This window comes from Schistocerca piceifrons, chromosome 4 (genome assembly GCF_021461385.2).
Source record: "Schistocerca piceifrons isolate TAMUIC-IGC-003096 chromosome 4, iqSchPice1.1, whole genome shotgun sequence".
Taxonomy (NCBI): domain Eukaryota; kingdom Metazoa; phylum Arthropoda; class Insecta; order Orthoptera; family Acrididae; genus Schistocerca; species Schistocerca piceifrons.
Window position 1 is genome coordinate 404,862,513 of NC_060141.1, and position 21,621 is coordinate 404,884,133.

Below are 21,621 nucleotides of genomic sequence, written 5' to 3' on the forward strand. Positions count from 1 at the left end.
TTGAGCCTCCTAATAAACATCAGCTGCTCCTGTGAATAAGAATATATATAGGCACAATGAAATGATAGCTTCCAGCCGAAGTCTTCTTCAGCAAAGAAAACACACACACACACACACACACACACACACACACACACACAAGGGCTACCACACTAGGAGCTCCGACCGGGATGCAACTGTCACGCGAATAGCAATCTGTTTGGGGTAGGAGTGTAATGGAAAGGAAGCACAGCAGACAGGGAGCACAGTGGAAAGGAGTCCAGTGGTGAAGGGGAAAGGATAATCAGAGATGGTGGCAGAGGGTGAACCAAAATGAGGGTGAGAGAATCTAAAAGGAGGTGGTGACAGGATGAGGGGTGGAAACTGTTGGGTACAAGGTGTCGGGACAGTAGATTATTGTACGATGAGGTCGGAATAATTTGGGGAGTGGAGAATGTGATGTAAGGATAACCCTACTTGCACAATTCACAAAAGCTGGTGATGGAGAAGAAGATCCAAATGGCCTGTGTTGTGAAGCATGTTACACTTAGCTGCATCATGTGCCACAGGGTGACTTACTTTGCTCTTGGCTACAGTTTGGTGGTGCCCATCCATCCTTGTGGACAGGTGTTGGTAGTCACACCAACATAAATAGCTGTGCGGTAGATGCAGCTGAGGTGGTATACAACACAGTTGCTTTCAAAGGTGGCGTGACTTTTGATGGGTAACATAAGCCTGTGACAGGACTGGAATAGGAAGTGCTAGATGGGTGGATTGGGCAGGTCATGAACCTGGATCTTCCACAGATATTTGATCCCTGTGGCAAAGGGTTAAGGTTTTTAGTGGTATAGGGATGGACTAGAATGTTGTGGAGGTTGGATGGGCAATGGAACAGCACTTTAGGAGGGATGGAAAGGATCTTGGGTAGAATGTCCCTCATTCCAGTACATGATGATAGATAACCACAGTCCTCACGAACGATGTGGTTCAGTTATTCCAGGCCTGGGTCTGGGTGGTATTGGGTGATGGAGGCGGCATTCTTTTGCAGCTGGCTGTTGATGGTGGTGGGAGGATTTGGAGAGTGTGGACAAATGGCATGTGAGATTTGTTTGCCACCTAGATCTGGGGGATGTGTGTATGTGAAGGGCTTGGTGAGACCTTCAGCATACTGGGAAAGGGAGTTCTTGTCACTGCAGATATGCCGTCCCCAGTTGGCAGTGCTGTATGGGAGCAATTTTTTGGTGTGCAAGGGATAGTAGTTGTCAAAATGCAGGTGCTGTTGGTGGTTGGTGGGTATAATGTGGACAGTGGTGTGAATGGAGTGATCAGAGAGGAAGAGGTCAATATCTAGGAAGGTGGCCCACTGGATGAGAAAAACTGGGTGAAGCAGAAGAGAGAAAAGGTGCTGATTATGTGAACAAATGAGGACATGGTGTCTAGATCATGAAGATATCAACAATAAACCTGAACCAGAATAGGAGTTAGGTTTTGGGAGGCTAGGAAGGTTTCCTCTTGATGGTCCATCAACAGGTTGGCATAGGAAGTTGCCACGCGGGTGGCCAAGGCTGTGACATGGATTTGTTCGTGCACTTTCCCTTCAAAGGGAGAAGTAATTATGTGTTAGAATAAGGTTAGTTAGGTGAATGAGGTGCTTGGTATGGAATCTGACAGACAGTGGAAAGGGTAGTGTTCAAAAACTGCAGAGGACCTTGGGCATGAGGCATGTTGGTGTATAGGAATGCGGCATCAAAGTTACCATTAGGGAATCAGGTGGTAAAGGGGTGGAGATTGTGAAGAGTTGGTGAAAGAAATGATTGGTATCTCTGACATAAGAGGCTACATTATGGGCAATTGGTTGGAGGTGTCAGTCAATCAGGGCCAAAATAGTTTGAGTGGGAGCACAATAACCAGCTACAATGGAGCTTCGAGGATTGTTGGGTTAGTGAATTTTGGAAAGCGCGTAGAAGGTGAGTGTGCGTCACAGGGGGGAGGAGGGAAATGGGTTCTGGGGAGAGGTTCTCAGAAGGGCCTAAGGCTTTAAATAGGGGATGGAGATTACATTAGACTCTGCCAGAGTTTATAGGTGGACAAGTCAGACAACTGGCAGAGGCCTTCTGCCAGATATTGACTGTGACTCAACAACACAGCACTTCTCCCCCCCCCCTCCCACACCCGTAGACTGTTATTCCTACCCCTTTCACACTCCACTCTAGATTGCTATTCACGTGACACTCACATTCCAGTCCCAGCTGGTGGTGGTAGCAGTCATGTGTGCTGAAGAAGGCTCTGGGCAAAAGCTGTAATGTGTAACAGTCTTTTCATTGTGCCTGTGTGCAACTCAATGTGTCATCTTTACAGTGTGTAGCAATCTATTCTTTCCTAAGATGCTAATATTCCTGCCTGGAGTTTCCATAGTTTGATTTTGTTTAATGGCTTTTCCTCCATCCCACAACCTTGTGCTATTTTCCTATGTCTAAAACATTACTCTTCTCAGTGTCCATTCTTTCACTTCCTTCATGTGCTTTTTCATCAACTTCCAAACTGCACAATCTCTGACTTCCGAGCTCCACTGTATCAACAATGTCGTCCACACACAACATACGGCTATTTGTCCACATGGATTGTTGGTGCAGCACCTGATGCACCAAATTCTTCCTGTCGATGATTATAATTACTCCTATTGATCATATTTCCTCCCTCATCTTTGCGTATTTTTGTGTTTTATTTTCCTCATCTACCTGTGCCACACTAACTCCCACACCTCATCCATCCCATTTTCCTCCCCCCCTCCCTTCTTTTTTTTTTTTTTTTTTTTTTTTTTTAATTTATGTGTGTTTTTGCATGCCTGTATGTACTTTTACATGCCTTTCTGTTATACAGCCCCCCTCACCAACCAAACCCACTTTCCAATTTCCTACGTCATTTCCTAATGCCATCCCTGCCACCATGGACTCCACCTTTGTGCACAAGATCATGAAAGTATCCGATTCCCAGGCTAAAACCCAGTCCCACATCCTGTTTCTTAAATGCTGTCTAAACCATGAAATACCTCCCAATGGCCTAAACATAACAATTCCTTTCTCTGGATCCTACCCCTCATTTCACAATAACCTTCAACTTTTCAGACTCTGTCAGTCCCTGTTCCTCATGAACCTGGACTACAAAAACACATTTCCATGGCAGAGATATCTTAAAACCACCTCTACTATCCCCACAAGATAATACTACTGTGCAATCCCTACAACATGAATCACAAGTCTGAAACTGAATCCCTTACTCTCCAGCATCTAGAAGAGTACTCCAGAGACCACTTCCATAAATTATCCAACCTGCTGATATCTTACTGCCATCTTGGGACACCACTATCCAACCCCTATCCCACCCACAGTGTTCCTCCTTTTTAACCCTTCACAGCACCCAGACCCTACCTAGCAGACCCTTTCAACTTGCCACATCACCAAAACTCCCTATCAACACTCCAAATCCAGACCCCCTAAGCAATACTGGAACACTGTTTTTAATCTTTACACCAAAATCATCAGTCCTACAATGTTGGACTTTTCAAAGACCTACTCTCCTTGTTACGATCCCAGCAATGGAAACACTTCTTTGCCATAAAGGCCTACAAACCAAGGCAAACCAAATTCCAACATCGAATACTGCCTCTCCCAATTCACACCATCCAACTGTTATCCTGCATCCCTCACACGCAACCACCCCCAGGTCACCTTCCAGGAATTCCCCACCTCCAACTTGACCTCAATAACCATCCCCAGGTCCCTTCCTAACAATACCAGCCTTTGACAGGGTAGGACAAGCCTTTGACAGGACTGGAATAGGAAATGCTGGTTGGCTGGGCTGGGAAGGTCTTGCACCCGATCATCCACAGAGATATGATTCCTGTGGCAAACGGTTAGCAGAAGAAAGGACAGCCCTACAGTGTCTCTAAACAGATCCTAAACTAACCATCCTCACTGCAGACAAAGACTCCACCACCATTGTGGTGAGTCGCAATGACAACCTGGCAGAACAGCCTCTACAACTGTCTGACTACTCCACTTATAAACTCTGCTAAAGTTATCAAATCCCAGAAGTCCAATACAACCTCCAATCTCTGCTTAAAGACTGACTTTCCCAGAATCTCTGACTGACTTTCCCAGAATCTCTCCCCTGAATCCATTTTCCTCCTCACCCCTATGACATCCCAGACACCCACACTCTATATGCTTCCCAAAATTAACAAAACCAAAACTCATGTACACCCCACTGTAGCTGGTTGTTGTGCCCGCACTGGGAGGATTTTGGTCCCCACAGATGAACATCTCCAACAAATTATCTGTGCTCTAGCTCCTCATGTCAAAGATACCACCAATTCTTTCACCGTCTCTCCACAATCCCCACCCCTTTACCTCCTGTTTCCATACTGGTCGCTGCTGACACCACTTCCCTACACACCAAAATCCCTCATGTCCACGGTCTTGCTGCTGTTTAACACTACATCTCCCAACATCCCTCAAGACTCCAAACGCACTACCTCCTTCCTCATTCATCTAATTTTATCCTAACACATATTCACTTCTGCCTTTGAGGGAAGGTGTACAAACAAATCCACAGCACAGCCATGAACACCCACATGGCATCCTCCTATGCTAACCTGCTTATGGGTGATCTAGAGGGAACCTCCCTAGCCTCCCAAAACCCCAAATCCCCCGATCTCGTTCAGGTTCATTGGTGACATGATCTGGAATTAGGACAAAGACACCCTATCCTCATTGATTTACAACCCTAGTTTGATTATTTATCATCATGCCATGGAATGAGGGACATCCTAACCAAGATCTTCCCCAACCCTCCTAACAAGGTGTTCTGCTGCCCACCCAACCTTCACATCCTACTCCATCCCTAGGCCACTTGTAACCTTAATCCCTTACCATAGGGATAATATCTCTGTGGAAGACACTAGTTCAAGACCAGCATAATCCACCTACCCAGCACTTCCTATTCCAGTCCTGTCACAGGCTTATCTTTGCTGGGCCATCTGTGAAAGCTGCCACGTTGTATACCAGCTCTGCTGAAACTTTTGCTCAGCTTTTTATATTGGCATGACTAATCACCTGTCCATCAGGATGAACAGCCACCAGCAAACTGTGGCCAAGAGCAGAGTAGACCACCCTGTTGCACAATATGCAGCTGAACATAACAGGCTTGATTTCAATGGCTGCTTTCCAACTTGGGTCATCTGGATCCTCTCCTCCAGCTTTCCTGAATTGTGCAGATGAGAGTTATACTACACAGGTGGGCGTTATCCTGACAACATATTCTATGCTTCTGAAATTATCCCAGCCTCAACCTATGGTAACCTACTATGCCCCACCCCTCCACCCAATTGTATCCACCCCCTTGTCCTATCATCTCCTCCATTTCACATTCCCTCACCCTCTTTGTGTGGTACCCTCTACCAATTTACCCACCTGTCCTATCTCCTTCCCTGCTCCTTTCCTTTTGTTCTTCCCGTTTTTTCCCTTTCCCCTACAATTTCCTACTCCTCCCACACCCCACCACCACAAGCTGTGCCTGGTACTCTCTAGGCCCTGCATGACCTGCCAGCCAGCACAGCTTATTTCCCACCCCCCCACCCCACCCCCAACCATACACTGTTATCCCTCCCCCTTCCCTGCCCCACTCCAGGTTACTATTCATGTGGCAGTTGCATTCTGGTTGGAGCTGCTGGTGATAGTGGTCGTGTGTGTGTGTGTGTGTGTGTGTGTGTGTGTGTGTGTGTGTGTGTGTGCGCGCGCGCGCGTGTGTGCGCATAATGTATAACTGTCTTTTCGTTGTGCCTGTTTGCAACTCTTCCTTATGGTGAGTACAATATATCCTTTTCCTGCTATTGTTGCTGCTATAAAATAAAATATGTACTTTGGCTTATCACAGAGAACTTCATAAAATGACCTCTATGAACACACATGCCCAACAGAAGACTCAGCTGAAATGTTATAGGCTATTTATATGATTAGTTACAGAAGATGTGTGACCAAATACCTACATACAACTGTGATATACTCCTTGGGAACTATAACTTCCAACTGAGCAATGAAAAAGCTTTCAATATGTATCAACAGAAGTCAGGATCGCTCATTTTGCTGCCACAAACAAATAAACAACAGTAACCATCTGTTTACGAACAAAAAATATCTATAAAGGGACCAGAAAAATTACAGGAAAGAATGAAACAAATGCAACATATCATTTATTACTACCTAATAGGTGGGCATCTTATATAGAACATGAGGATATTTTCAGAGATGCTGATCCTTATTATGATCATTACTGAATTGGAGCACAAAGAAGCAAAAACTTGCACTGGTCATCAATGGAAAAAATAATGTAGTTTAAAAAATATAACTTAGACAGGTCCATAGTGACAGAATAATGGAACAGATGGAGACCCGAGTTAAAGGCAATGCTGGGGATCATATGGGCAAAGAATCAATCTATTAAAATGTAAATTCCATTGGAAAAAAATGAAATACTGCGGGGAACAAGGAGACATAGAAATGATGGTGGTATGATGACTGTAGACAGGAAGCAAGATTAAAATGTTTACAACAAAATAAAAGAGCCAACTAAAGAACAGAAACCTGAGATGTAAGTGTGTAAGAATAATATATCTTGCAGACAAACAAGCCATTCTGGATATATGAAAACATACCTTTAAAGGAATGAGCAGCTAGTCTATTCCATGAAAGACTACAGACAGAGGAGGCCACTTTATAATTTTTTTTCTACAGTACATTCACTTGCACAAAATTATAAAGCACCAACAAATAATGAAGTAACTGGTTGAACAATGTGTGGAACTGCTCTCCACAAACAAATACATAAACTTTTTAAGTTTATACGGAATCATGAAAGTATTCGAGAAGAGTGGAGTTGGTGGGTTGAATCAGTATGTAAGAAAGGGGATAGCCTTGCTGCTCCAATTGCCAAGGCACTACCAGACAGAATGCAACCTACACAATTTTATCTAGTATTTTCCATAATAGTTTATCAAAAAACAAAGATGATGTGACTTACCAAACGAAAGCGCTGGCAGGTCGAAAGACACACAAACATACACACAAAATTCAAGCTTTCGCAACAAACTGTTGCCTCATCAGGAAAGAGGGAAGGAGAGGGAAAGAAGAAAGGATGTGGGTTTTAAGGGAGAGGGTAAGGAGTCATTCCAATCCCGGGAGCGGAAAGACTTACCTTAGGGGGGAAAAAGGACGGGTATACACTCGCGCACACACACACACATATCCATCCACACACATACAGACACAAGCAGACATCCATAATAAGTTAGTTACACAATGGAAATTTGTTTTGGAAGAATATTAGCAAGATTTTAAGCCACTTCAATTGATCAACGAAAGAAGGAAGCACATAAATTTTCAGGGAAAGACAGGCAGAGGAATATAAATCAATCACTTAGGAATGTAATAAATAGCAAATGCATGGAAGCCAAGGCAAAATGGCTACAGGAAAAATGTGAAGAAATCAAAAAAGAAATAATAACTGGAAGGACTGACTCAGCATATAGAAGAGTCAAAACAGCTTACAGTGAAATCAAAAGCAGTGCAACAACATTAAGAGCACAACAGAAATTCCATTGTTAACACAGAGAAGAGAGTGGACAGGTGGAAAGAGTACACTGAATGCATCTATGAGGGGGAGGAATTGTCCAATGATATCATAGAAGAAGAAATTTGAGTCAAGATGGAAGACACAGGGGATCCAGTATTTAAGTCAGAATTTTAAAGAACTCTGGATGACTTGAAAATAAATAAGATAGGTGGGTTAGATAGCATTCCACCCAAATTTCTAAAATCAGTGGCAGAAGCATTAACAAATTGACTATTCATGTTTGTGTGTAGAATCTATGAGAGTGGCGACACACCATTAGACTTTTGAAAAATATTCCCTACAGCTGATAAATGTGAGAACTAACACACACTCAGATGACAGCTCATGCATTTAAGTTGCTGACAAGAATAATATATGGACGAATGGAAAAGAAAATTGAGGATCTGTTAGATGAAGATCAGTTTGGCTTTAGGAAAGGTAAAGGCACCAGAGAGTCAGTCTTGACATTGTGCTTGATAATGGAAGCAAGACTGCAGAAAAATCTAGATCTGTTCATAAGTTTTGTTGACCTGAAAAAAGTGTTTGACAATGTAAAATGGTACAAAGTGTTCAAAATTCTGAGAAAAGTAGGAGTAACCCATTGGGAAAGATGAGTAATATACAATATGTACAAGAACCAAGAGGCAACATTAAGAGCGGGAAGACCAAGAAAAAAGTGCTTGGATTAAACAAGGGTTTACAATGGGGTGCAGTCTTTTGCCCCTGTTGTTGAATGTATATGTCAAAGAAGTAATGATGGAAATGAAAGAAAGGTTCAAGAGTGGGAAATTCAGGGTGAAAGAATATAAATAATAAGGTTCACTTATGACATTGCTATCCTCAGTGAGGATGAAGAATAATTATAGGATCTGTTTAATGGAATGAGCAGTTTAATGAGTACAGAATATGGATTGAGAGTAAACTGGAAAAAGACAAAACTAATGAGAAATAGGGGAAATGAGGATACTGAGAAGCTTACAATCAAAATCGGTAATCAAGAAGTAGACAAAGTTAAGCACTATTTCTACCTTGGAAGCAAAATAACTCATGACAGGCGAAGCAAGGAGGACATAAAAATCAGACTAGCACAGGTAAAGAGGGCGTTCATGGTCAAAAGAAGTCTGTTAGTATCAACACAGCCATAACTTGAGAAAAAAAATTCTGAGAATGTACATTTGGAGGGCAGCGTTGTATGATACAGTAGGAAAACTGGAGAATGCAAGCATTTGAGATGTGGGGCTAAAGAAGGAATCTGAAAAACAGGTGGACTGATATGATAAGCATTTTAATACAATACTGAACTTTTAACCTCTAAGTGAACTTCAATCAGGCATTCAACTGACTTAAGATGGCAGCTATATTACAATTTAACATACCATAAAATAAATTTCACTCATTAAAGCAACCTTGGCTGACTGCAAGGCTGCAGTGGGAGATGATGGAGATTTAAATACTCTGTTCAGTACAGTAATGGATTCAGACAATGCTTTACAATGAAAGTATTTTGTTATATAGGCACAATTCAAATGTGTAAGTACTTATGCTAATGCATGTTAATCATTAGTACAAAGAATATCTCTTCAGAGAGAACAGTGAGTGAGGTGAAGCAGCTATATATCCCAGAAATCTTGCTAACAACTGAAAATTGTGTACAGCATCTTCATTAGGAAAGGAAATAATAAATAAAATAAATTGTCAGAAGCAGGTTTTCATTTAGAACTTATACAGTATCTTTACTATCTGGGATCTAACAGTAACTCTTAAGTACTTGTGTGACAAGAAGTAACTGAAGTACCCACATCGGGTGTAGCTGACCCAGTCACAAATGAGCTGAATATGTAAGTCTAGCCTTATAAAAAAAGAAATGTTATTATTTATGGCCAATCTTTGAACATCAATGAATAAAAACAGCCGGTATTTAACACCATTTAATGACACTGTGATTTATGATTTGCTGAACAAAGGAGAAATAACCTAATATTAAAAAATGCTATACATTAATAATACAAAGTTTCATAAATGAAAAGCACTAGTTTGCTTTTGTTCTACAGTAATACTTTTATTGCGTTAACCAGTTTTTGGCTTACACGGCCATCTTCAGACATTAACTGAGTATTGTCACTAGTGCTTTTCATTTATCATAATGTTGTTCTACCAAGAACCGACGGAAGTTCAGTTACCATAATACAAAGCTTTTTTACTGTCAAAATATTTCAGTGAGCTAAGCATTTTGTGCAGATAACTTTGGTATGCACTTTGAATGCCTGTCCCACGTAGCACACACTGTTGAATGCTCATTTTTGTTTGTGCTTGGGCAGCTGTTATCATCTATTCTATTCATGCAGTGCTAGTCCAGATCCCGTTCCCTTGCATATTTGATGTTGCTGATCCTGCTGCTATGGTACTTCCATACCTCTGATCACCAGAAACAATTCTTTTCTCTACCTAACATTGCAGGACATATGGCTATTACCAATTTTCCTGACAACACTCTTCATGATAAGTTTGTCTGTTATCTCCTTCAGAAATATTCTTCATTGTACCTTCTGACTAGCATTCATCTTGTAAATGACATATGAGTTTAGTGCACAGATATTTAGAAAATGGAAGCCCTTGTTTTTCAACCAACACTATAGTTGCTGCATAGCTGGTTACAAGTGCCCACTGCTCCCTTAGTGCAAGTGTAGAAAGTCACAATTTCTAATTTTTATCAGATAACTTATCTTCTTCTCTTTACTGGACAGGAACTTAGCGGCTGTGTCATGCTTATTTTTTTGTGATGTTTCCATTAAAGTCAGCTTCATGTGCAGCAATGTTCTCGCAAGTTGTACACTTGTATAACAGTTATTAACATTTATGTTCCTTACTGAGTCTCTAACATGAGCAAAAAGACGTTGAACAATATCTACAGGACTATTACCCTGCTGGAATGGACAATCAGGTTGCATTCCTGCATATTCCTCAACTGTGTCCAAGTAGAGTGTTCTAGAATCTACTTTTAGCATTCTTTTTTCCCTTCAAATACTGTGTAAATGAGCAATGACCCCAGAATGGAATGAATTGCTCATCAATCATCAAATATTCTGCTGCATTATAAACTTTCATAAAGCTTTTCCATATTAGTACCAGTAATTCATGATCCGCACCCAACTTGTCAGACTTCTTACTCTCATCTCAGTCACTGGCATTATCAAACTGAATAAAGTGAAGCTCTCTAGGTTCCAGCAAGCAGCAGTGTCAAGGAATGCTTCTATTTCAAATCAATCTGTAACTTCAGCATCATGCCTCCTCTCAAAATTTGTGCCAATTTTTATAGTGTACATAACCAATTTGCCAATTATATGCTTGTTGAAATGAAGGAAGAAGGCTTCCTCTGGTGTCTTTGTTCCATCTGCTGTGCCTTGACCTCCAGGCTTTTTAGCACAGCCCTTTCAACTATATGGCTGGCTGTTCCACTTGGTTTTACCATATCTGTTCAGAAAAAAAGAGTAGTGTTTCAATCACTGATTTATCACTACAAGCGGCAGAAATGTCTGAATTGGTATTGTGCACACTTTCTTCAACACTGTCCTCTTCAAAGTCAGATAATTGTCACACAGATCCTTGTCATTGTTGTCAAGGTAATAATTTCTTCATAAATCAATATTTTAAGCATTCTGTGTCAGCAAAACTCAGCAATACCTATGTGGACTTCAAGCAGGCCTTTGATAGTCTAAATAGGGAAGAGATGTTAGAAGATATAAAACTGCTTGGCATACCATCCAAGTATATTTCGGTTATTAAGGCAACACAGGCAGGTTCAAAGGCAATGGTGAGAGTAGATGGGGAATTAACTGACTGTTCACTGTCAATGAAGGAGTTAGACAAGATGATGCTATTCCCACAATGCTTTCCAATTTGAGCTTTGAAGCAATTATATGAAAACTGCAAATATCTGGACACATAGTATAAGAACCACACAGTTGGCTGCATATGCTAATCACATTGCAGTTATTAGTAGACAAAGAATGTCATTGGAGAGAGTAGTGACGGAAATGAAAGAAGCCACACAGTATAAGGAACTAGTAATTAACAAATCCAAAACTAAATGTGCAAAATTCCGTAGAATAGGGGACAATAACCTGCGTAGATTGTCAGCAGCAGATTTTGATTTTCTAAAAGCCCGCATATTAGGTAGTAACAGGTATTATCATACATTTAAAAAGCACATGACCTTGGGGGTGGTGAACAGACAGTTCAAAATGACAATATATATAAGGTCATGATTAGGCCAGTGGTCAAAAATGGATGTGAAGTATGGACACTAACCAGCACTGATGAAAAATGTCTCTGAGAATTTGAATGAAGAATACTACAGAAAATTTATGGAGGGAGGACCTGAAATAATTAAGGTTCCTGGAGAGCAAGGACCAATTACAAGTTGGATCATCTCATACAGAGAGTTGATATTGTAAGGCTACTATGAAGTAAAACAATAGCCTGTCTGGGACATGTCCTAATGATAGAGAACACAATAACTACAAAGAAGATATTCCAGTGGAAATCTACAGGAAGAAAATTGATAGGATGATCACGTAAGTGATGGCTGGATGACATGGAAAAGAAAAAAAGGAATCAGTGGATGGAGAAGGAAAGTAAATGAGAGAGAAAAATGGAAGGAAATTGTTAAGAAGGCAAAGATCCACACAGGGTTGTGAAGCCACAAGGAGGACGGTGTCAGCAAATAAGAACAGTCCTATCATTTTCCTTTTGACTAAGAAAAGAAAATATAATACAAAAATAAAATTGATTGGTAATTTGATTTACTCACACAGAAAAAAAATCAATACACTTATTCGAACCCTTTCTAGCCTCAGTATTTTATGAACACACACACGTATCGAATTAGAGGTGCAAAAACAGTGGAAAGCGAACACTCATGTCATGTCAGAACACCAATAGTCGTGTCGGGTCAGACGCACAATACGTAAAACAATGAAGCCAAGAATGTCTCCATATACGTTATCTGAAACGGCTCAACAATAAAAGAAAATACGAGGATCACTCCAAAAGAAATGACCACTATTTTTTTTTTTTAATCTATCTTTTATTCTATATGTTTGAAAGTTTTACAGTGTGTGGACACATCCTTTAGGAACAATATTTTCATTTCTCCACATAAGTTCCATCCCTCTCAACTGCCTTACGCCATCTTGGAACCAGTGCCTATATACCCACATGGTGAAATTCTGGAGCAACCTGTTGGAGCCACTGTTTGGCAGCGTGCACAAGGAAGTCATCATCTTCAAACCTTGTTCCACAAAGAGAGTCTTTCAGTTTCCCAAAGTGATGATAGTCACATGGAGCCAGGTCAGCCACTGTAAGGCGGGTGTTTCAGTGTTGTCCATCCGAGTTTTGTGATCGCTTCCATGGTTTTTTGACTTACATGTGGCCGTGCATTGTCGTGCAACAGCAAAGCATCCTGCTTTTGCCGATGTGGTTGAACATGACTCAGTCAAGCTTGAAGTTTCTTCAGTGTCGTCACGTATGCATCAGAATTTATGGTGGTTCCACTTCGCAATATGTCCACAAGCAAGAGTCCTTCAGAATCTAAAAACATCGTAGCCATAACTTTTCCAGCAGAAGGTGTGGTTTTGAATTTTTTTTTCCTTGGGTGAACTCGCATGATGCTACTCCATTGATTGCCTCTTAGTCTTTGGTGAAAAATGATGGAGTCATGTTTCATCACCTGTCACAGTTCTTCCAAGTAATTCATCTCCACCATTCTCGTACTGTTCCAAAAGTTCGCTGCATACTGTTTTTCTTGTTTCTTTGTGAGCCACTGTCAACATCCTGGGAACCCACCTGGCACAAACCTTTTTTAATGCCAACACTGTCAGTATTCTGCAAATACTTCCTTCCCCTATCCCAATGTAGCGTGGAAATTCGTTCACTGTGATGTGCCGGTCAGCAGTCACCAATTCATTAACTCTCTGCACACTGTCTGGAGTGTGTGCAGTACAAGGCCTGCCACTGCGAGGACAATCCTCAATATTGCCGTGCCCGCTTTCATCACGAAACCTGCTTCCCCACCAACTAACTGTTCTGCGACCGACAGCAGCATCTCCATACACCTTTTTCAACCTCTTGTGGATGTTTCCCACTGTCTCGTTTTCACAGCACAGGAATTCTAAGACAGCACGTTGCTTCTGACGAACGTTAAGTGCAGCAGCCATCTTTAAGACATGCTGTGACAGCGCCACTCACGGGAATAGGTTGAACTAAGTTTGAAAACAAGCAGGAAGGATGTATCTATACACTGTAAAACTTTCACACATGCAGAATGAAAACTGTATTTTTACAAAAATAGTGTGCATTTCTTTTGGAGTGACCCTCGTACATGCCCCCGGCAGATATCAGAAGATCACATGCCAGAGAAATTAAGCAAAAAATTAAAAATCTCTTGGGTCATTCTGACACAATGCGAGTGCTTAAGGGGTTAAATGAGAAATTTCATGACAACTGAAATAAAACTGCACAGTTTAAGTGGAAACAGTTGTTTCCTTACATATAAGATGTCACTGGACTCCCTGGTGTTAAACAAAAAGCTTATATTAAAAGTATCATGACCATAATCATGCAAGTTTTAACTGACAGATGTGAAACATTGACATTATTGAGTACTGATGAACAGCAGTATAGAATATTTTAAAACAGGATTCCATGCAGTGTCAATGTGATAGTTCAAAATAGAAATGGTTCCAAGAGAACCAGTACAGCCATCAAGCTAAAGTGCTTTACACAAGGAGCTGGCATTCCAAGACTGAATGAAGCTATGTCTAGCTTGGATGTGTTCCTTCAGTCAAGTTCTGCAAGAGGTACTAAAAAGAGGAACTGATACGACAGACGACCTACAAGAAAATACAAAAACATTTAATCCTCTTCCACAGAGTTGCAATATCCTAAGGAGAACAAGAATACTCAGGAAATACTCTGTTGTTGGTACTCCAAATGGCCCAGTTGCTTCCAAGTGGTTGCATATTATCCCCACCACGGACTGATGAGCAGTAATCCAGGTAAATGCAGTATTTTTTACATTTTACGATGTCTCTTCTTTATTTTGGCTTTTTTTCCTTTGTTGAGGTTCCTTTTTCTGCAGCCTCACTTCATAAATGCAAGTTAATCTGGTTGTCATTTTAGTTTTCTACAATTTTGCTCTCCTCTTTTTTCCTTACTTTTTAACCAGATCCTCTGATGATGAACTGGTAGTAAGTCAAAACCCATAATGATATATCACCTTAGTGATCTGAGATTGAAATATATAACAAAAAATTCATAGGGTTTCCACTACTTTTTCTTAGGCAATTGTCGAGTCTGGAAAATATGATACAATTGCTTTCAGAAGTACAGTTTTCACTGTGAAAAACCTTAGTTTCTATACTGTACCTCTTAGTGACTTTTCACAGAATTACTCTTTTCAAACTGACCTAGTTTCATGATTGCATATTTACTATTTTCTGAAAATATGTTGATCAAGGGAAGAAGCTGGATTTATAATAAAAAAATAAGAAGAAGGAGACAAATGTAAGAGGGTTCACTACAACTATGTCTATGTAAAGAAGTTGCAAAATGTGCAATTCTACAACAAAACAATTTCAAGTTCAATCAAACTGTATCTACAGAGCGAGATGGTGTAGTGGTCAAGTAGCTGGACTTTTATTCAGAAGGGCGGTAATTTAAACAACAGCCCAGCCATCCTGATTTAGGGTTTCCATAGTTTCTCCGAACTGCTTAAAGCAAATGCCAGGATGGTTTCTTTGAAATGGACAAAGCCAGTTTCCTTACCCAATCCAAACTTAATCTTCACAAATAATGGCCTTGTCATGGATGGGCTGCTAACTTATAATCACTGTTTCCATCTGGAGATTGTAAAATCAGCTGATTGCTTCTTTAAGCAGAACAAATCACGTACAGACAGCATGTGGTTCAGAAATTTATTTTGTGGAAATGGTAGAAATTTTTCTATTTTTAATTGTGAAATTCACTGCACATAAACCTCAAACAAGTATGAATGGGATGCAAGATAGCAGAAATAGCTGACTGTTACTGTGTTTCTTACTGAAAGATATTACAGAAGATAATAACGTTTAAAAATCTGCTTATATGCAATTTACCCATCCAACAAGCAAGGTGACACTTCAGAAAATAGCTTGCTACAATAATACACCAAATCCCACAATAGTTGCCACAATGAGAAGAATTACATAAACTGTATGGAAAATACATACTGCATGGTTCACAGATGGCATAGGCTTCGAATTTGAAACAAGATTCGGACTGCCAAGTGGAGATGCCTGTTGTTGAGGTGACTGTTGTTGCGTCTGCTGCTGCATCTGCTGCTGCTGCTGCTGCTGCTGCTGCTGCTGAGGTGATGGTGGCTGTGCTTGTGCCTGTTGTACTTGCTGGGGTTGCTGGTAAATATACTGGCCCTGCTGCTGGGAAAAGTTGTCCAGTGGTACTGTTGTGCTATCAACTGTCACACCCTAAAACAAAAATTTAAACAGAGCATGTGAAAAAAATACAGTGCATATCCAACCAGTCACCATATGACTAATGTGAATAAGGCGACAAAGGAACCTCTCGGATCTGCAAATATGAAAGAATTTCTGGTGAAGAAAGTGACACTAATTTAATGATATACAGTACATAAAAAATACAGTCATCTTCATGCTACAGAAACAACAGTCTGAGAGGATGGATATCGAGCTAGAAGTTTATACAGCCTTCCAAATTCTCGGTTAAGATAGTACAGCCCTAAATTAACATCCAGAATGTGTTTCACTTGGAGAAAAGAAATGTAAAATGGGAAAAACAGGAAACTTCAATAGCATTCACCCAAATATCCATAAATATATGGATTTTCTCTTGCCGTAGTATGCAAATAATCGTTAAATCAAGAGACTCACTGAAAATTTATGAAATTTTCATTACTAAGTTAAAAGCTTTCACAGTGACACACTAACCAGTTTAGCTGTCTTAATAGGCCCATGGCCTGGCTAAAAACTTATGCCTGTCAGTATTTATCTCTTACTATTCCATCCCTGAAGAGGCTCTCCTGCTAGTCTTATCACTTGTACAGTTACTTCATCCCATCTTAGCTGAATGGGCAGCAAAGTTCCATGCTCTCAGAGAAGGCACAATGTGTTTTGAACAATCAACATGACATGATTTTTTTTTGATTACTCACAAGTATTCAACAAATGGCAACTAAAAATTGTCTCCTTACTTCACAGATTGCTTTAATACTGAGAGATATCTACAATAAAAGGTAAATGTTTCCGACTATCTGATTTCTTTTTTTCAAAAACCATAATGATCCAGGTTTATTTATGCAAATACTAGCTTTACCCATAGCTGCATTGATACTAGTAGTTTTGTTATGACGGGTAATGGTGAATAAGCACACTAGCAGTTTACAAATATCTGGCTATATAATGGTGTAGAGATGTGTGTGTGTGTGTGTGTGTGTGTGTGTGTGTGTGTGTGTGTGTGTGTGTGTGTGTACATAGTGCCGGTATATTGATACATAATTTATGAGATTCTAATATTTTTCCATATGTCGAATCTTTACAAAAAAAATATAAAAACTACAACCATTTTTGTTCTTATCAATCATTTATTGCACTATCGTGTCAATACAGTTCTACTACAATAATTTTGGTCTTGCCTTCTTTCGCAATTAAGTAAATGCTTTGTGGATTGGATACACTTGAGCATGCCGCATGAGAGAGGAAAATACAGTTTTTCTAAATGCACATTGGCAACTTTTGAGTATTTGCCCTTTGTCTTTATTTATGGTATTTCCAAATGCAATTTTTAGTGGCACACTGAAAGGAAAATCCATCAGTATAATTGGGATTTGTGGAATTAAAACATTTTCTGCTCTAGCTGTGCCACTAATAATAATAGCTCTAACAATATTTAAGTCAAGTTATGTAATATACAAGTGTGCACTGTTACACACACTGGTTGCATCAAGATTTTGCATTAAGATTGTCAGAACACCAATCTTTACCTTCATTTATGAGAAGGCACAATGCCAGAAATTTACAAAACTCTCTATGGTAGAGGTGACTTGTTCAGTGCCCATAGTTTTGTCGAAGACAGATATTCTGCAACATACCATTCCACTTGTGATGTAATTTTTCAAGTTATATAGGTTAATACAATCTTTTGCGACTGTAATAAGAATTTTATTAAGACAGAACACATTTCAGTTTATTTTAAAGCATCTTCAATGTGCACAGGAAGAATATTGGTTTTCCTTACAATTTTCTGTGCTAGGATGATGAACAGTTCTCATGCTTTAACTTACTGCTATAAACAGTAGACAATTACTATTATTGCTCAAAATCCTTTCATTTCTTATGTCATTCTTAACATTTTTCTACAAGTGTGGTAGATTTATGGGGACAGCACATTAACGGACACAAAAACCTACCACATATGGGATGGGCCAAAAGTCACAACCTCTTGTAACCCAGTAAAAACATTAAGGCAATATGCTACTTTGTCTAAAACTGACATGGTGACACTGTGGCTGTGTACAATTAATGTAGGTTAATTCTTACAAAGAAGAAAACATCAACCAACCAGTGGCTGTTTTCTTCTTTGTAAGAATTAACTTACATTACGGCAATATTTTTGGTTTTTGAAAACTATAGATACAAACATCGTAGTGCACTGTTACTTTTTTTTTTTTTTTTTTTTTCCAGGTAATTACTGACACGAACTTCAGAATGCACTGCTATTAAGTCAAGCATCTCTTGACATTTCTTGAGAGAAAATAAACTACTTAGCCAAAATTGCTTGCAAACAGCGTTTATTGTCAATTAGCACTTTCAGAAAGCATGGTTACTATCTTCAGATCTCGATAAAAGGTTATTGCTTGTCTCCTATATCAGTTGTACAAGTACAAGCATCTGGCAAATTACTCCATATACTGTGGTTTTAACCTCGACTTGCTGCTGCATTGTTCATCTTGTCCCTCACATACCTGGCAATGTTTCAGAAAGAGTACTTCTACAGCTGGTACAGGAGATGTGCAATAACCTTTCATCAAAATCTGAAGATGGTAAACCACGGGTACTCAAACTGGTATTCGACAATAAACATTGTTTCCAAGTGATCTTGGCTAAGAAGTTCATCTTCTCTCAAGTTGTTATTACAGATCCCCCCTCACCACTCAAAATGAGTAAACAGAACTCAGATTGCTCACTGTTGATTCAAACCTGTTATAAAGATGTTTCCTAATGAAAGAAATGCAATAAAAACATGTTGCAAAGGCAGTTATAATTCAATAATAAATGAGTGGAATAATTATTTCAACACCATTCCACCAACAGAGAAGGCAACCTATAATTTAGGGAAACATTTTGAGAAAAGTGAATCTCCAGTGGATTGCCACAGGTCAGGTAGGCCATCAATAAATGATGAAAGAAAGTTTAAAGCTTTGCAATAAGTTATCCAGAACACTAAAATGATAAACTGTATGGCATGGGACGATAAACAATTGAAAGAAGCTATTTATAACACTTCTGAAGATATTGATGCCGACAAATGACACTGTAAACATGTATGATGAAGCATCTTCGGTCATCTGACGAAATGTTGAGAAAATTGTTATAAATAATCCTGAAGCATCAATAAAGTTTCCGGTTATTTCACAATTCCAACTGTTTGCTTTGTATTCAATTAGGTTACAATGGGTAATGGTTTTTGTACCATCCTATATGTGTAGAAGAATGTGAAGAATGATGAAATAAATGAAAACACTATGGGTAATCATAGTAACTGTATGCTGTTTGTAGTATTAAGCTAAAGCATGAGAACCTTTCATGATACTAGCATACAAAATTGTAAGAAAAATGCTCTGAAGTAAACCACAATGTGTTTGGTTTTAATAAGACTCCCATTACAATTATTATTTATCCATATTTCTTGAATAACTGCGAGTGTGGAAAAAAAAGATGCTATAAAAACAACATGTATTAGTCTACACCAAAATTGCCCTTCCCCAATTTAATAAACTTAAATAAAGTTCTCAAGCTTACCAACAGATTTTATTTTTCTACCACCACATTATTTCACCATCGAAAACTGTCCATCTTTGCTCCTTGCCCCGTTATGTAGAGACACTTTTTAAAATTTCAGAAAAAGCATGCACAAGTAAACATTGGACTCGCAAGGTCAAGTAGTAGTACACACACACACACACACACACACACACACACACACACACACTGCCTCCCCCAGAGTCATTGGCCTCCTTGAAAGTGTCACTTACATCTCATTTTACCCTCTTAAGGGCAGAAATTTGACATGAATATTATCATTGGACACATTTTTTATGATGTTCACTAAAACTTTACTCAATAACAATGTCTTTAACTGCTTAGTTCAACTTTTGATAACCGACCATCCTTCAAAAACACACTCTACAGTTGGTTTGCAGAATTTTGTTGGGGTTTCCTGAAGATCAATCAAAATATTGTTCCAAAAAAACATCAATGCTGTGTGCAAGATGAATGAATCCAATTGGCACATGATACACTATGAGGAGCATCCTTAGGTACACTACAGATTTTAATATGTTCTATTTTGCATGAAAATTCAGCTGTGAAAAGTGTCTGTTCCAATGGTTCCACAAAATTTTACTGAAGCTCAAAGTCATGCATGTATCAATTATTGTAACGATATGCTTGAAACATTCGGCTGAGGAAATGCAAAATTGGGATACATCATCATCACAAGAGATGAAACTTGGAAATACTTGAACAAAATAGAAAATAAACAGCAATCTATTGTTTGGAGGAGGAGGGGGGGGTTCATAAGGGCACTTATGGTGTCTCTAGCTTTCATGTTTCACGCTGCTCTTGGTAATGGTTTGCATGATGAATAATGGAAAGTGAACATGATGAATCACAAGTAGGATGTGGTTAGCAAAACCCATTGCTCATTCATGATTTCCTATGATTTTCAAATGAAATTAGCTGGTATTTTGTTACATTCACAGAAATTTAAGCTGTTCAAACTAACCCCCAGCCTACGCAAAATATCTGTGACAACCAAGGTAAGTGCTTTCATTGCATGCTGTTTATTATCATCTGACTGGCTGACACAAATGATAGTGAACTGCCAATAGCAGCACAAAACAGAAGAGCCTCCAACAGCACAAGTGCACTTTAGCCCTGCTTGGGTTTTCTACGATGAACTAAAACCAACAAAACTGGTTCTTTTGGGAAGCACTTTGTAGTGATTCAGACTTTGGTGCGGTATCACTGATTACTTTGCTGTCCACATGATATACGGCAATGTGTAATATATGATACTTTGTTATGTTTAACCCTTCCCTCAGGAAATGTGATCAATTCTGGCAGAATGCTTCTACACCCTCTTTCCCTCCTTAAACTGCAAACCCAACAACGTTTATTGTTAGTTGCATTATCATCTTTTTTTGTTTGTTGCTGACACATGTTAGAGTTTCTCAGACAGCACCTTGTGAACTGAGTAACTGTCTTCTTCTGTATAACACAAAATATGTTTGCAGGAAAGTGTCAATTTTAACGATCCTTAGTTTGATGACACTGTTAGTCAGTAGATGGAGGAAGATGTCAGTGATACAGATCAAGAAACAGATGATGATTTTGGACTTCAGGACAGTGGTGATGGGGGATCATTCTGTTTCGCTAACTTTAATCACACAGGATTAGTTGCACAGAAATAGCATTATTACAGCAAGAATGGTTTGGGTGGTCAAGGGATCCTTTCCAAAGCCAATTTTCAAGGACATCAAGGCACAGTATTGTTTTGCAGCTTCCTGGTCTTCGTCCTGCGGTGAGAGTTCTCTGGCATCATGTGGGGCCTGAAGAAATCTGGAGTTTACGAATCAACGGTACAATGTTGAAGACAATACTAAGATTCACAAATCTCAAA

The 21,621-nt window shown here is 39.5% G+C and overlaps 1 protein-coding gene across 2 annotated transcripts in view; it reads right to left on the bottom strand.

The window, feature by feature from the left end:
- Positions 1 to 21,621, bottom strand: part of LOC124795419 (CREB-regulated transcription coactivator 1-like) — a 372,101-nt gene that overhangs the window by 157,990 nt on the left and 192,490 nt on the right. For both annotated transcript variants that reach the window (XM_047259442.1, XM_047259443.1), the window contains one exon: positions 15,915 to 16,169. In XM_047259442.1, the coding sequence (XP_047115398.1) occupies positions 15,915 to 16,169 (255 nt within the window). The remainder of the gene's footprint in view (positions 1 to 15,914; positions 16,170 to 21,621) is intronic.